Below are 11,292 nucleotides of genomic sequence, written 5' to 3'. Positions count from 1 at the left end.
GGGGCTGGGGAGCTCAGAGCCCCTGCTCCGTCAGGGGCCCTTCGCATAGCAGTGACAGCAGGAGGCCCGGGGAGCCCACCCTCCCAGCCCAAGGTCGGGGCCTGTGGCCGTGCCACAGCCAGCTCTTGGGGTGTCCAGAGTTCAGTGTGGGCAGGGAGTGGGGGTCAGGCCTTTGCCTGCCGAGCCAGAGCCTTCTCTGCCTCTTGCGCCCACGCTGGTCAGGTCAGATCAAGCCTGGCGCGGCCCCAACACAGCACGCGACTGCTCTGACCACAGCCCGGCCCTGGGCTGCCTCCCTGCCTGCCTGGCCAGTCCTTGGGCCCGGGGAGCAGGCAGGGGGCAAGGGATGCCCTCCAGCTCCCCACAGACCCCCCGATGGGGGGCCCTGGTCCCTACCTCCACCCCCTGGGGACAGTCCCACATCGGTCTCCTCTGCAGAGAACCACACACACAGCCTTGCCCACGGTGGAGCCCACGGGGGGCGGGGCAGAGACAGGCACATCCCAGGGTCTCTGCTGCAGCCGCGTGTGCCCTGTGCCCACAGATGAGCACGTGCTCGTGGGCATGAGCACGCAGGAGCACACACGAGCTCGCACACACACGCATGCACGCACACGCAGTCAGCAGGCCCCACTCGCCTGCACGCCCCGCCCGTGACTAACAGAGGCCCCGGTGCTGTGACCCAGCAGTACGGAGGAGGTGCTGTCCCTGGAGGAGAAAGACCTGAGGGACCGGGAGAGGCGCATGGCCAATAACGCGCGGGAGCGGGTGCGCGTGCGCGACATTAACGAGGCCTTCCGGGAGCTGGGGCGCATGTGCCAGATGCACCTCAAGTCGGACAAGGCGCAGACCAAGCTGCTCATCCTGCAGCAGGCCGTGCAGGTCATCCTGGGCCTGGAGCAGCAGGTGCGAGGTAGGCTCCCTGGCCAGGTGACCCCGTCCCTCTCCCCCCAACCCCCCGCCCCGGCCNCGCGGGGGGCAGCGGTGGGGGGGCCCCTGCCTGGCCTTGAGCACCCCCTCCCTCGGGGTCTCACCGCCTTGACGTCTGGGGGACTTCCCTGGCGGGTTGGAAACTGCAGCTCAGGACCCCAGGACCAGCCCAAAGGGGCAGTTTTGTTTTTCATTTGTAAACAAAACCAGGAAGCAAGCAAGATACGTACTTTGTCAGAAGAGACAAAAAAATGCCTTAAGTATAGAACGCGGGGGAGTCCAGACCTGCCGCCCGCCGGCCGCGGAGGCTGCACCCGCCAGCGGCTCTGGACGAGCCGGCGACCGTGCCTACACCTGACCCTTGTCTTAAGGAAAATAAAGGACGTTAGTTAGGAGATTTTTTTTTTTTAATGTATTAGAAAATTAGCAACAAGGATGCCTTTGATCTTTTTTTTAAGCTTTTTTGCATATGTTTTGTAAGCAACAAATTTTTTGTATAAAAGTCTCTTGTCTCTTGCTATTTCTGCTGCTGATTCTAGAACTGAGCGTTGCATTTCACGATCAACAGATTATTAAAGGTTGTACTGAAAAGACCACTGTAAACCTGAGGTTCCCCCTCCCCCCCCCATCCCAGGGGCTTCCAGAGGGCACTGTGGCCCCCACGGTCTCTTAGCTGGGATTTAGAGGCTGGGTAGTTCCCTGGGTTTGGCTAGGCTGTGAATGGTGGGTGGGGCTCTCCCCTCCCTCAGGAAGGGGGGAATGACACCCAGCCTCCTGGTGGGTGTCTGCAGGGAGGCAGCCATCCTCCCACGAGGAACTGCCAAGGAGACCCTTCTGGAAGCAGCTTGGACTCCAGGTTCCGCGCCCCCCCCCCAGCAGGCCTCCCCGACTTTTACTCTGTGGGGACCAGCGTCCTGGGCACAGGGACCTTAGCGCTGAGCTCGCTGCTGCAGGGCTTCCCGGACCCCGTGCTCGGTTCCCTCGCGCTGGAGACCTGGCCCGCGCTCTGAGCTCTGCCGGGGGCGCTGCGCAGCACCCAGGGCTGGCACGGAAGCCCCCGCCCCCTGCTGACGGGCCTCAGACCCTGAAAAGCACTCCGGCTTTGCACCTGCTCACTTGTAAGACCCGGACGGTGGCTCCCGTCGGCCCGCGGTGGCCAAGTCCCAGGCCCAGGTCTCCCTGAGCCCCCACCCCGGTCTCTGGTGTCACCCGGCAGACCAGCTCGCCCAGGACCGTCCCAGGCTTAGAGTGAAAGTCCTTGTCCTCGGAGCCCCCGCAAGACCACCGGCCCCTTGGTGTGTGCTCTGTGCAGGCCCGGCCCACCCAGCTCCTCCCGCACCACACCCCACACAGGCCCCCAGGGTGACTCCCTCCCGTAGCATTGGGACCCCCGAGGCCAGGGAGCTGGGCGCCCGCCAGGCAGGGCTGCATCCGGAGCCCTGAGATTAGCCGGGTCCCCCGTTCTCCACCAGGTCAGGGGTCAGTGAGGAGCCGTGGACTCTCGGACTCTGCTGAGTCCCTGGCCTGTGTGGGTCTCTCGTGTCTTTTGGGGAACCTGCCTCAGAGTTCCCCTCCTACTCTGCTTCTGGTTTCACAGGTGGGGCCAAGAGCCCCCCCACCCCCCCCACTACTGGACTTTGTACTACGTGCAGTAGCCTTGGCGGAGGGGCGCCCACGGTCCTCAGGGAGTGTGCTCAGTGCCTCGAGGTAACTGGTTTTCAAAAAAAAATTTTAAGAAAAGTAATTTTTTTAATGTTTTTTATTTGTTTCTGAGAGACAGAGGCAGCATGAGCAGAAGAGGGTCAGAGAGAGAGAGACACACACACATACAGAATAGATAGCAGGCTCCAGGCTCTGACCTGTCAGCACAGAGCCCAACGTGGGGCTCGAACCCACAAACCGTGAGATCATGACTTGAGCCAAAGTCGGACACTTAGCCGACTGAGCCACCCAGGCGCCCCCAAGAAAAGTGATTTTATGCAAGTGTCAACACAGCTGGCTGCGTTCTTTGGGATTTTTTTTAAACAATCGTCCCTGAAGTCGGCCTCCTGCACGTAAAGGCGCTGTAGCAATAAATGACAGCTGAGGACAGTCCTGGCTGCCCGAGGCCCGCTCAGCTGCTGCACTTACGGACCAGCAGGGGAGGGTCCCAGTGGCTGAGGCCGTCCCATGGCTGGGGGTCCGGGCGGAGGCTGCGGCCCTGGGTGTGCGAGCCTCTGGGGGCAGCTGTGACAGATTCCCAGGCACACGGATGTGACCTAAAGCCACAGGAATTTATTCTCTCTGGTTCTGGAAGCCGAAGCCCCAGGACATGGTGCGGCGGGGCCGTCTGCCCTCTGCCTCGTTCGGCCTCTGGGGACCCGGACAGCCCTCGGCTTGTGGCTGCCCCGCTCCGTCTTCTGGTGGCCTAGCTCCACATGTGCTGCATCCAAATTCCCCTTTGTAAGGAAAGCCCCAGAGTGATGGGAAAGGTGCTCAGGATGATGCCTCGCACGGGGAGCCTGCACCAGTGTCGAGGGCTCCTGGGGCTCTGGGCATGGGACCGGCTCACGGGCCAAAGCCACTCCCTGATATGCCACCTATTAGGTTTTAAAACAATGTAATACACCAAAGCCACTAGATTATGACATTGTGTAAGTTGGATGGTGTGAGTTGTACCAAAAAGGGGGCGCCTGGGGAGCTCAGTCGGTTGAGCATCAGACTTTGTCTCAGGTCATGATACCATCTGTGAGTTCAGCCCCACGTCAGGCTCTGTGCTGACACCTCGGAGCCTGGAGCTGCTTTGGATTCGGCGTCTCCCTCTGTCTGCCCCTCCCCTGCTTGCGCTCCATGTCTGTCTGTCTCTCAAAAATAAACATTACAAAAAGATCGTAAAGGTGCTGCAGTGTTCAGTGAGGCATCACCTCGCTCGCTATCCCAGGATCAGCTCTGTGGACAGTTCGGGACGAGCATCTCCTCGGCCCACTGGAGGGAACTGCAGAGGCACGGAGCGGGCGCAGGAGACTCGGTGCCACGGATGTGCCCGAAGCTTAGCAGTGCAGGTCACTGTGTACTGGTCGCTCGCCTTCGACTCCCCCCAGGCAGCCCTGGGCCCTTCTGGCTTTCAGGCGGCGGTACCAGGGCTGGGCCTGACAAGAACCATGCCCCCATCCGGCCCAGGGCAGAAGAGCACGTGCCAGACTCCCCACTGGCTGTCCTTGGAGCCAGACAGGCGCGCGCGCGCACACACACCCGGCACCACAGCGTGGCACACAGTATGCGGCTCTAAGTGTGCCCACGTCCAATCCCCAGAGCCTGAGATGGAGGCCTTGTCTGGAAAAAGGGCTTTTGCAGATGTAATGAAGGATCCTGGGATGCACTCTCTCAGGACAGGATGGGCCTCCAACCAATGACCAGCATCCCCATAAAAGAGAAACCATGAGGGACACCTGGGTGGCTCCGTCAGTTAAACGTCTGGCTTCAGCTCAGGTCATGATCTCAGGGCTGGTGGGTTCGAGCCCCACGTCAGGCTCTGTGCTAACAACTCAGAGCCTGAAGCCTATTTTGGATTCTGTGTCTCCTTCTCTCTCTGCCCCTCCTCCACTCATGCTCTGTCTCTGTCAAAAATATTAAAAATTTTAAAAAAAAGCCACGAGCCAGGGGCGCCTGCACCCCCCAGGGCTGTAAGAGGCAGAGGGAGACAGCCCCGCGACACCGCCACGGAAACCCTGTCGTCTCGAGCTACCCAGTGTGACCACAGCAAAATCGTAGGTGTCCGCTTTCAAGCGGCCGAACACCCAAATCCAGCAGGGGCTCACGCGTCGCGGGCAGGAGCGTCCACAGGGCGGCTGCTTCTGCGAGATCTGGCCGTTGTGCCCCTGGCGCTAAGGTCATGTTCTAGGTCAGGGCCTCCCCTGGGAGCCCCAGATGTCCACGCAAAGGCCCGTGAGCGTCCATCGGCTACATCCGCAACTGCCCCAACCTGGGAACAACCCATGTGCCCCGGTAAACACAGGTCCGCCCTTCCGCGGAACAGGGCTCGGGTAGAAGGAGCGCGCCAGTGACGGACCCGGCGAGCCGGAGGGCTCAGAAGTCACCGTGCCGCACGGGAGAAGCCGGGCGCCGCGGAGAACACACTGCATGGAAAAGTCTAGAAAATGCAGATGAACTGACAGAAGGGTGGGGCTGGGAGAGGGGCCTGAGGAAACGCGGAGGGGGTGGGCACCTTGACCGCCACAGTGCTTCATGCGCACACAGACCCAATACCACGTTGTAGGTGTTCAGGACGTGCATTCTTACATGTCAAGTATCCATCAATACGCTGTGAGATTTTAAATGAAAACATCCACCAAGAGGGGAACGGATAAACGCGGCGCTCACCGCGTACGTCCACAGATGACTGTGCCCACCGCGCATGCGCACACCCCTCAGGTGTGTCCACCGCGCACGCGCACGTCCACAGATGACCGTGTCCGCCGCGCGTGCGCACACCCCTCAGGTGCGTCCACCGCGCACGCGCACGTCCCTCGGCCGCGAGCAGGAGCGAGGCGCCCGCACCCGCCGCCCCGCGGACGGCGCCGAACACACGACGCTCAGGGCGGGAACCAGACACGGGAGGCCACGCGGGTGTGAGTCCGCGTGCGTGACGCGTCCGGAACAGGCTCCTCCACGGGCCGGAAGGGGGCTGGGGGTGACGGCTGATGGGGACGGGATGGAGCGACTTCTGGACGTGACGAAGTTTTTCTGCAACCAGAGAGGGCGGTTGCACAACTTTGTGAACGCACTGAGTGCCGCTCAAATCATTCGCTTTAAAATGTGACCTAATGTCACAGCAATGAAAACGAGAAAAGGAGTTCAGTTTCCCCCAAGGGCCACGCAGGACTGTGACGCGGAGGCCCGGCGGCCCGGCGAGGGCCAGCCCGATGGGGGAGGGGGCAGGGGAGCCCGTCCTGCTTCTCCGCCAGCCCTTCGGCCACCGGAAGCCTGGCTGTTCCCTTCCGGGGGCTCCCCTCCCCCGGCTCAGCCCCTGTCCTCGGAGGAGTGTCCGCCTCCGCCGCGAGGAGAACAGTCTCGGAACGTTTCCTGCAGTTACGGAGGAAGCGGAGCCGTCCTCCTCCGGCGGCGCGAACGTTAGCCCGGTTTCCACTGCGCCTGCTCAGGGAGGGCCCACCAGACAGCGTGGACAGCGGAGGAAAGGGCTGAGGCCTGGGGAAGAGAGTCTGACGGTGTTGCTAGATCCTGGGTCTCGCCGTGCCTGAAGCCATGCAACATGCCGTAAGACTTCCTTTTCTCTTAAACTGGTTTCTATCACTTGAAAGAAAGACTGCTGCCTTGCGAGCTAAGTACATTAAGCAGAAGCAGCCATAAGCCAAGGCTTCAGGAACTGCTGCATCCAGGACCTGCACCCTCTGGCTTCCGTGCCCGTCTCTACTCACTTCTTCAGCAGCGTTACGGTCCCTCTCTCTCTACAACCTTCGTGACGGCCTCTGCATCCGGTGTGAGTTCCCACCTACAGACGACTCCCCTGCGATCCCAGGCTCAAGACCCCAGAACAACTGCAGGGACGAGAAACAACGTGCAGCCCAGGCACGATGCGCACCTCCGGAGCCCCGACCGTGGTCCCTACACGTCACTGCCGGACCCACCCACAGTCCGCGGCCAGGGCCAGGCCTCCCGCATTCGGGGCCGGGGCCGCAGAGGCAGTGGCCGGCCGGCCGGGCCCGGGGGACCCACCGGCCCTGGCGCGCCGTCCGCGCACAGAACGGACGCTGCGGCTCCAGGAACCGAGCCGCCTTCCGCCGCCAGGGCGACGTCGACGTGCGAGAAGCCGCCCCCCTGGCCTCCGAGCCACAGGCAGCTCCGGCACTGACGCTGCGGAGGCGCGGCCATGTGGCCTCCTTCCCGCCCACCGCTCCAGGGCTGACTTCAAGCGGCAACCCCCCCCACCCCGTGCGACCCCGGGCAAGTCCCCTTCCCCGCAGGGCCCGTCTCCTTAATTGCGAATGAAGTTCTGGCAGGCAGCAGAGACACAGAATCGCCGACCAGAAGTCACCAGAGGCGGCGCCGCTGAGGGCCACTCGGACCGCCGGCGCAGACAGCATCCTCCTCCCGGCTCTGCCGCGTCTGTAACCACTCCTGACGCCCCCCGGAAGTGCCTGCAAATGTCTTCCGGGTCCGCGCGCGCAGCAACCGCGGGCGCCTGGCGTGGCGCGGTCGGTTCGCCCGGGGTGGAGCCTTCCTGTACGCCTGCGCGCGGCGGCGACCGCGCTTGCGCAGACGGCCGGGCGGCAGCCGGGGTCACCCTGAGCCGCGGACGGCGTCGCGATGCTGAGCAGGTTCCTGGGCCCGCGCTACCGCGAGCTGGCCAGAAACTGGTGAGCATGTGCCCCGGGCCCCGCCGCCTCCAACCGGGACGCCTTCTGAAGCCGGGTCCCAACCGGACAGGCGCAGAGCGGCGAGCGGCGCCCCCTCCCCTCCGCCTGGGCTCCCACGGCCGCCGGGCCTCTGTCCGTCACCCCCGGCTCGGGCCCCCGCGGCACCCCGGGGAGACGGCAGGCGATGCACACTCCCTAGGGGGAAGGCTCCTGGGACACCGCTGAGCCTCGCGGCCGCGGGGCGGCGGCAGGAAAGGGTCCCTCTAGGCCCAGAGCCTGTCCCCACATCAGCAGTGACCCGTGAGCCNCAGGCTTTGTGGAGGCGGAGGCACCCTCACCCTCCGCCGCCCCGGGCACGAGGCTGACCACGGCCGGGCCAGGTGTGGGCTGACCTGGGATAGTCCCCATGCTGCGTAGCTAGTGTCTCCGCAAAGCGGGCAACGTAGAACGACCGGCATGTATCACGCCCCCGTCTGCGTGGGTCCGGGATGCGGGCACACCTGGGCTGGGGCCGCCACACAGTCTCCAGAGGCTGCAGTCCCAGCCAAAGACTCTACTGGGGAGGGGGGGGCTCTTCCCGAGCTCGAATGTGTGATTGCTGGCAGGACGCCTTCAGTTCTGTGCCACGTGGGCTCCTCTGCAGGGCGGCTCAGGTGGCCGCTGGCTTCCCCCAAAGAGAACAGGAATAAGCCGGAGAGCTTGTGCTCATACGGTCCCCCCTGCGCACTTCGTTCATTACACACCGGACGCTGGGTCCTGCCCACGCTCCGAGGGATGAGTACACCAGGCACGAACGCCAGGGGGACTGTGGAAGCCACTGTGGACTCTCCCCAATCACAGGACAGAGTGAGAAGCGGCCGTGGTGGGTCAGAGCTAGACTCAACGCGGTGCCCTGGATCTGCACCATGTGGCTGTGTGTCCTTGGGGTGGTGACCCGCTCTTCCTGTGCTGTGTGCTCCCTATCTGTAAGGGACCAAGACCCTGATACTCCCCTTAGTCCCATGGCTGTCGTGGGTCAACTGTAAACCTCAGAGCTGGTGGCTGCACGCAGACATTAGCTATTGTTACAGGTGGTTATGAGCTTGGGGTTTACATTTTTTTAAGCAAATTCCCCAAAAAACCTTAAGGCGATCCCAGTGTGAAAGCAGATGGCAGTGAAGTCCCCCCCCACGTCTTCTGCTTTGTGCCCGCCCCGCGGAGCCCGTCGGAGGGATGAGTCCATGCACAGCAGGGGCTGGGGGTGTGGCGGGCATTCACTGGAAGCTGAGGATGGGGGAGAGACCACAAAACACAGCTGGGAGGGAGATCCCTGACCCCTGCTGTCCTCCGGCAGGCTTCCCACGGCAGGCATGTGGGGCGCCGTGGGCACCGTGGGGCTGGTGTGGGCCACCGACTGGCGGCTAATTCTGGACTGGGTGCCCTATATCAACGGCAAGTTCAAGAAAGATGATTAAATCGACCCTCGTTGGATCCCTGGGGTGAGTTTTGGCAGCCGTCAGCAGGGCAGCCCTGTGATGCCCGCACTTGTCTGTGCCCCCAGAGCGAGGGGGCCAGGCCTGGGAGGCTCACCTGCACCCTTAGCCCTGGAGAAACCTGCCTGAGAGGTGAGTTCTGGGGTGGGCTCTCCACGCGCCTCCTGCCCGTCAGCACCCCTGGCCGTGGGACTGGGGATGGGCAGTGCCCCGTGTGCCCTCCCCCCGCAGGCTGCCGGTGCCTCCCACACCTCGCCTGCCGCCCTGGCCCGCCCAGCGCTGGTGTGACGGGCCGGTGCTGCGCGTCCCAGACGGGACAAGCAGGAGCTGACCTGCAGCTGCGGCCTCCCTCGAGCTGCTGGGACTTTTCCGCTGGCCTGTCACCTGTCCCCACGTGGCCTGCCGGTGCCCACAGACAGTCTGGAGCGCCTCCTACGTCCTGTCCTACAGCCGGGCCGGGCCGCAGCTCCGCGGCGTCACCAGATTTGATTTGGGGGCCCGGCTGTCCCCCCTCACCATGCTGTGCCTCCTTTCTTGCAGGAGCCGGGAGCTCACCCTGCCCCGCTCCCCGGCAGGTGTCTGTCGGCGCGGCCCCCGTCCCTGTCCGCTCGCGCTCTTCCTGGAGCCGCCCAGGGCCTCAGGATGGACCTCGGGAGACCCCCGCCGTGACTTAGGACTCTGCCTTTCTGGGAGTAGCTTTCGTGTTTGAACGCACACAGCATTAAACCGTGCTCTGAAACCCGCCCCACCTGGACGTGCTCATGCTAGTGACTTGGTAACCTTCACTGCGGCCCTGGTGGCCTGAGTCACCCCGGGGGTCCTTCCAGTGCCGAAATTTTGCAAATCTAGGAATTTCTCCATGGCTCCCAGAAACTGATTACTTGCGACGATTAACGGGTAATCCTTGTACGGCGTACCTACCGCCGCTTTGAGAAATTCCCCACAACTTGGTGTAAAATGCAGCCGTCTGTTACCTCCCGGTTTCTGTGGGTGAGAGGTTAGGAGTAAGTTGGCCGGCTGGTCCTGGCCCCAGACCGCTCGGGAGGATGCGGTTAAGGTGTCCAAAGGCTGGACCCGGGGGGGTGGGTCCCCTCTTGCTGCCGCCCTCCATCTCTGCGGGTGGGCGCCGCGGGTCTTTCCTCAGAACTCTGGCACCACCTTGTCCGCATCCGTCAGAGCACGTGCCCAGCTCTGACCTTGCAGACGTCTTAACCCATCACAGGAAGGGCACAAAAATGAGCAGGTACACAAGGACCTGGGGCACCCAGCTCCCTCCCTCCTGCCGCTTCCCGGTTCTTGAAAATTCTAGAAACAGGGTGCCCACACACACATATTTGTGAACGCAGCCGTTGTGTTAGTCTTCCATAACGAAACACCCGACTGGGTGCCTCAGACCACAGGATGAACGTCCTCCGTTCTGGGGGCTGGAAGTTGAGATCAAGGGTCTTGGTGGGCTTTGTTTCTAGTAAGTTCCTGCTTCCCGAGTTGCAGGCAGCGGCCAGTGCACCTGCGCAGGGAAGGAGGGACAGCAAGTCTCTTAGAACACAAATTCTAGCTGGACAGGGCCCCACCCTCTGGCCTCTCTCTGCGGCGGCGCATCCTCAGGGCCCGTCCCCGCCTCGGCACTGGGGACCGGCCGGGCTGCAGCTCTGCTGCGGCGGTGGAGGGCTCGGGCGCCTGCGGTGGCGGCGTGCTCTGAACACACACCAGCGCGGGCATTGGGACCCCTTCCTGCACGTCCGTTTTCACCCACGGCACGTGTCCTGGGGCCACGCCGCTGCAGACTGAAACGGCAGCCCGGTACCGACTGGTCCGTTAATCGGTCCTGTCGTTTGCTATGATGACGACAGCTGTGTAGCGGTGTCACTCAAATACTTTTAATGAACAGCTAAGATAAATGAGTTAGGTTTTTTTGCTTTTGCTTCTTTAACAATTCCCAACTCACACAGGGACTGGACGGTCCCAGCCCCAGGGCTGTGCTGAATCGTAGCATGGCCTGAGGCAGAAGGAAACTTGTGCCCCTGTTCCCATAATTTAATGTGGCTTTATAATCTTTAATGATTTTAATGAAAATCTAGCTGAGTTTGCTTCCACGAAAGCCAAAAAAGCAAAATTCTAAAGGTTCTTCTATAAGTACAATATTTAAACAAACCACTGTGAGTTTTAATACAACTTTTCAGGAGCCCCTGGATGGCTCAGTGGGTTGAGCGTCTGACTTTGGCTCAGGTTCATGAATTACAGCCCCACGTCATACTCTCTGCTGCCAGCAATCCTCTGTCTGTCTCCCTCCCTCCCTGCCCCTCCCCTGCTTGCATGTGCTTGCTCGCTCTCAAAAATAATATATTTTTTAAAATACAACTTTTAAGTATTTTTTTTAAAACAATCTATTTTGATTTAGAGAGCAAGTGGGGAGGGGCAGAGAGAGAAAATCCCAAGCTGGCCCCTCCCCATCACCGCAGAGCCCTATGCGGGGCTCACGCTCACAAACTGCAAGCTCATGACCTGAGCTGGAACCAGGAACCGCCAGGTGCCCACAG

The 11,292-nt window shown here is 62.0% G+C and overlaps 2 protein-coding genes across 2 annotated transcripts in view; both read left to right on the top strand.

Annotated features, from left to right (window-relative positions):
- TCF3 (transcription factor 3) overlaps positions 1 to 839 on the top strand; it is a 24,396-nt gene extending 23,557 nt beyond the window's left edge. The window contains 1 exon segment of the mRNA XM_077760664.1: positions 687 to 839. Within this exon segment, the coding sequence (XP_077616790.1) occupies positions 687 to 755 (69 nt within the window). The 3' untranslated portion in view covers positions 756 to 839.
- Positions 840 to 7,143: 6,304 nt separating this feature from the next.
- On the top strand, positions 7,144 to 9,503 carry UQCR11 (ubiquinol-cytochrome c reductase, complex III subunit XI). Its single transcript, XM_077760663.1, has 3 exons — positions 7,144 to 7,283; positions 8,617 to 8,761; positions 9,296 to 9,503. The coding sequence occupies exons 1-2, from the start codon at positions 7,234 to 7,236 to the stop codon at positions 8,735 to 8,737; spliced, it is 171 nt and encodes a 56-aa protein (XP_077616789.1). The 5' UTR covers positions 7,144 to 7,233; the 3' UTR covers positions 8,738 to 8,761; positions 9,296 to 9,503.
- The last annotated feature ends 1,789 nt before the right edge of the window (positions 9,504 to 11,292 follow it).

The sequence above is a fragment of the Crocuta crocuta genome, unplaced genomic scaffold (genome assembly GCF_008692635.1).
Source record: "Crocuta crocuta isolate KB4526 unplaced genomic scaffold, BGI_CrCroc_1.0 scaffold443, whole genome shotgun sequence".
NCBI lineage: Eukaryota > Metazoa > Chordata > Mammalia > Carnivora > Hyaenidae > Crocuta > Crocuta crocuta.
The sequence above is the reverse complement of the archived record's forward strand: the minus strand, read 5'-3'. Positions and strand labels throughout refer to the sequence as shown.

What these genes read in the sequence shown, in the direction of transcription:
- UQCR11 (XM_077760663.1), top strand. Translation starts at nt 7,234, where the DNA reads ATGCTGAGCAGGTTCCTGGGCCCGCGCTACCGCGAGCTGGCCAGAAAC. An exon ending in CGCGAGCTGGCCAGAAACTG is followed by an intron (nt 7,284 to 8,616) that starts GTGAGCATGTGC and finishes GTCCTCCGGCAG; the next exon opens with GCTTCCCACGGCAGGCATGT.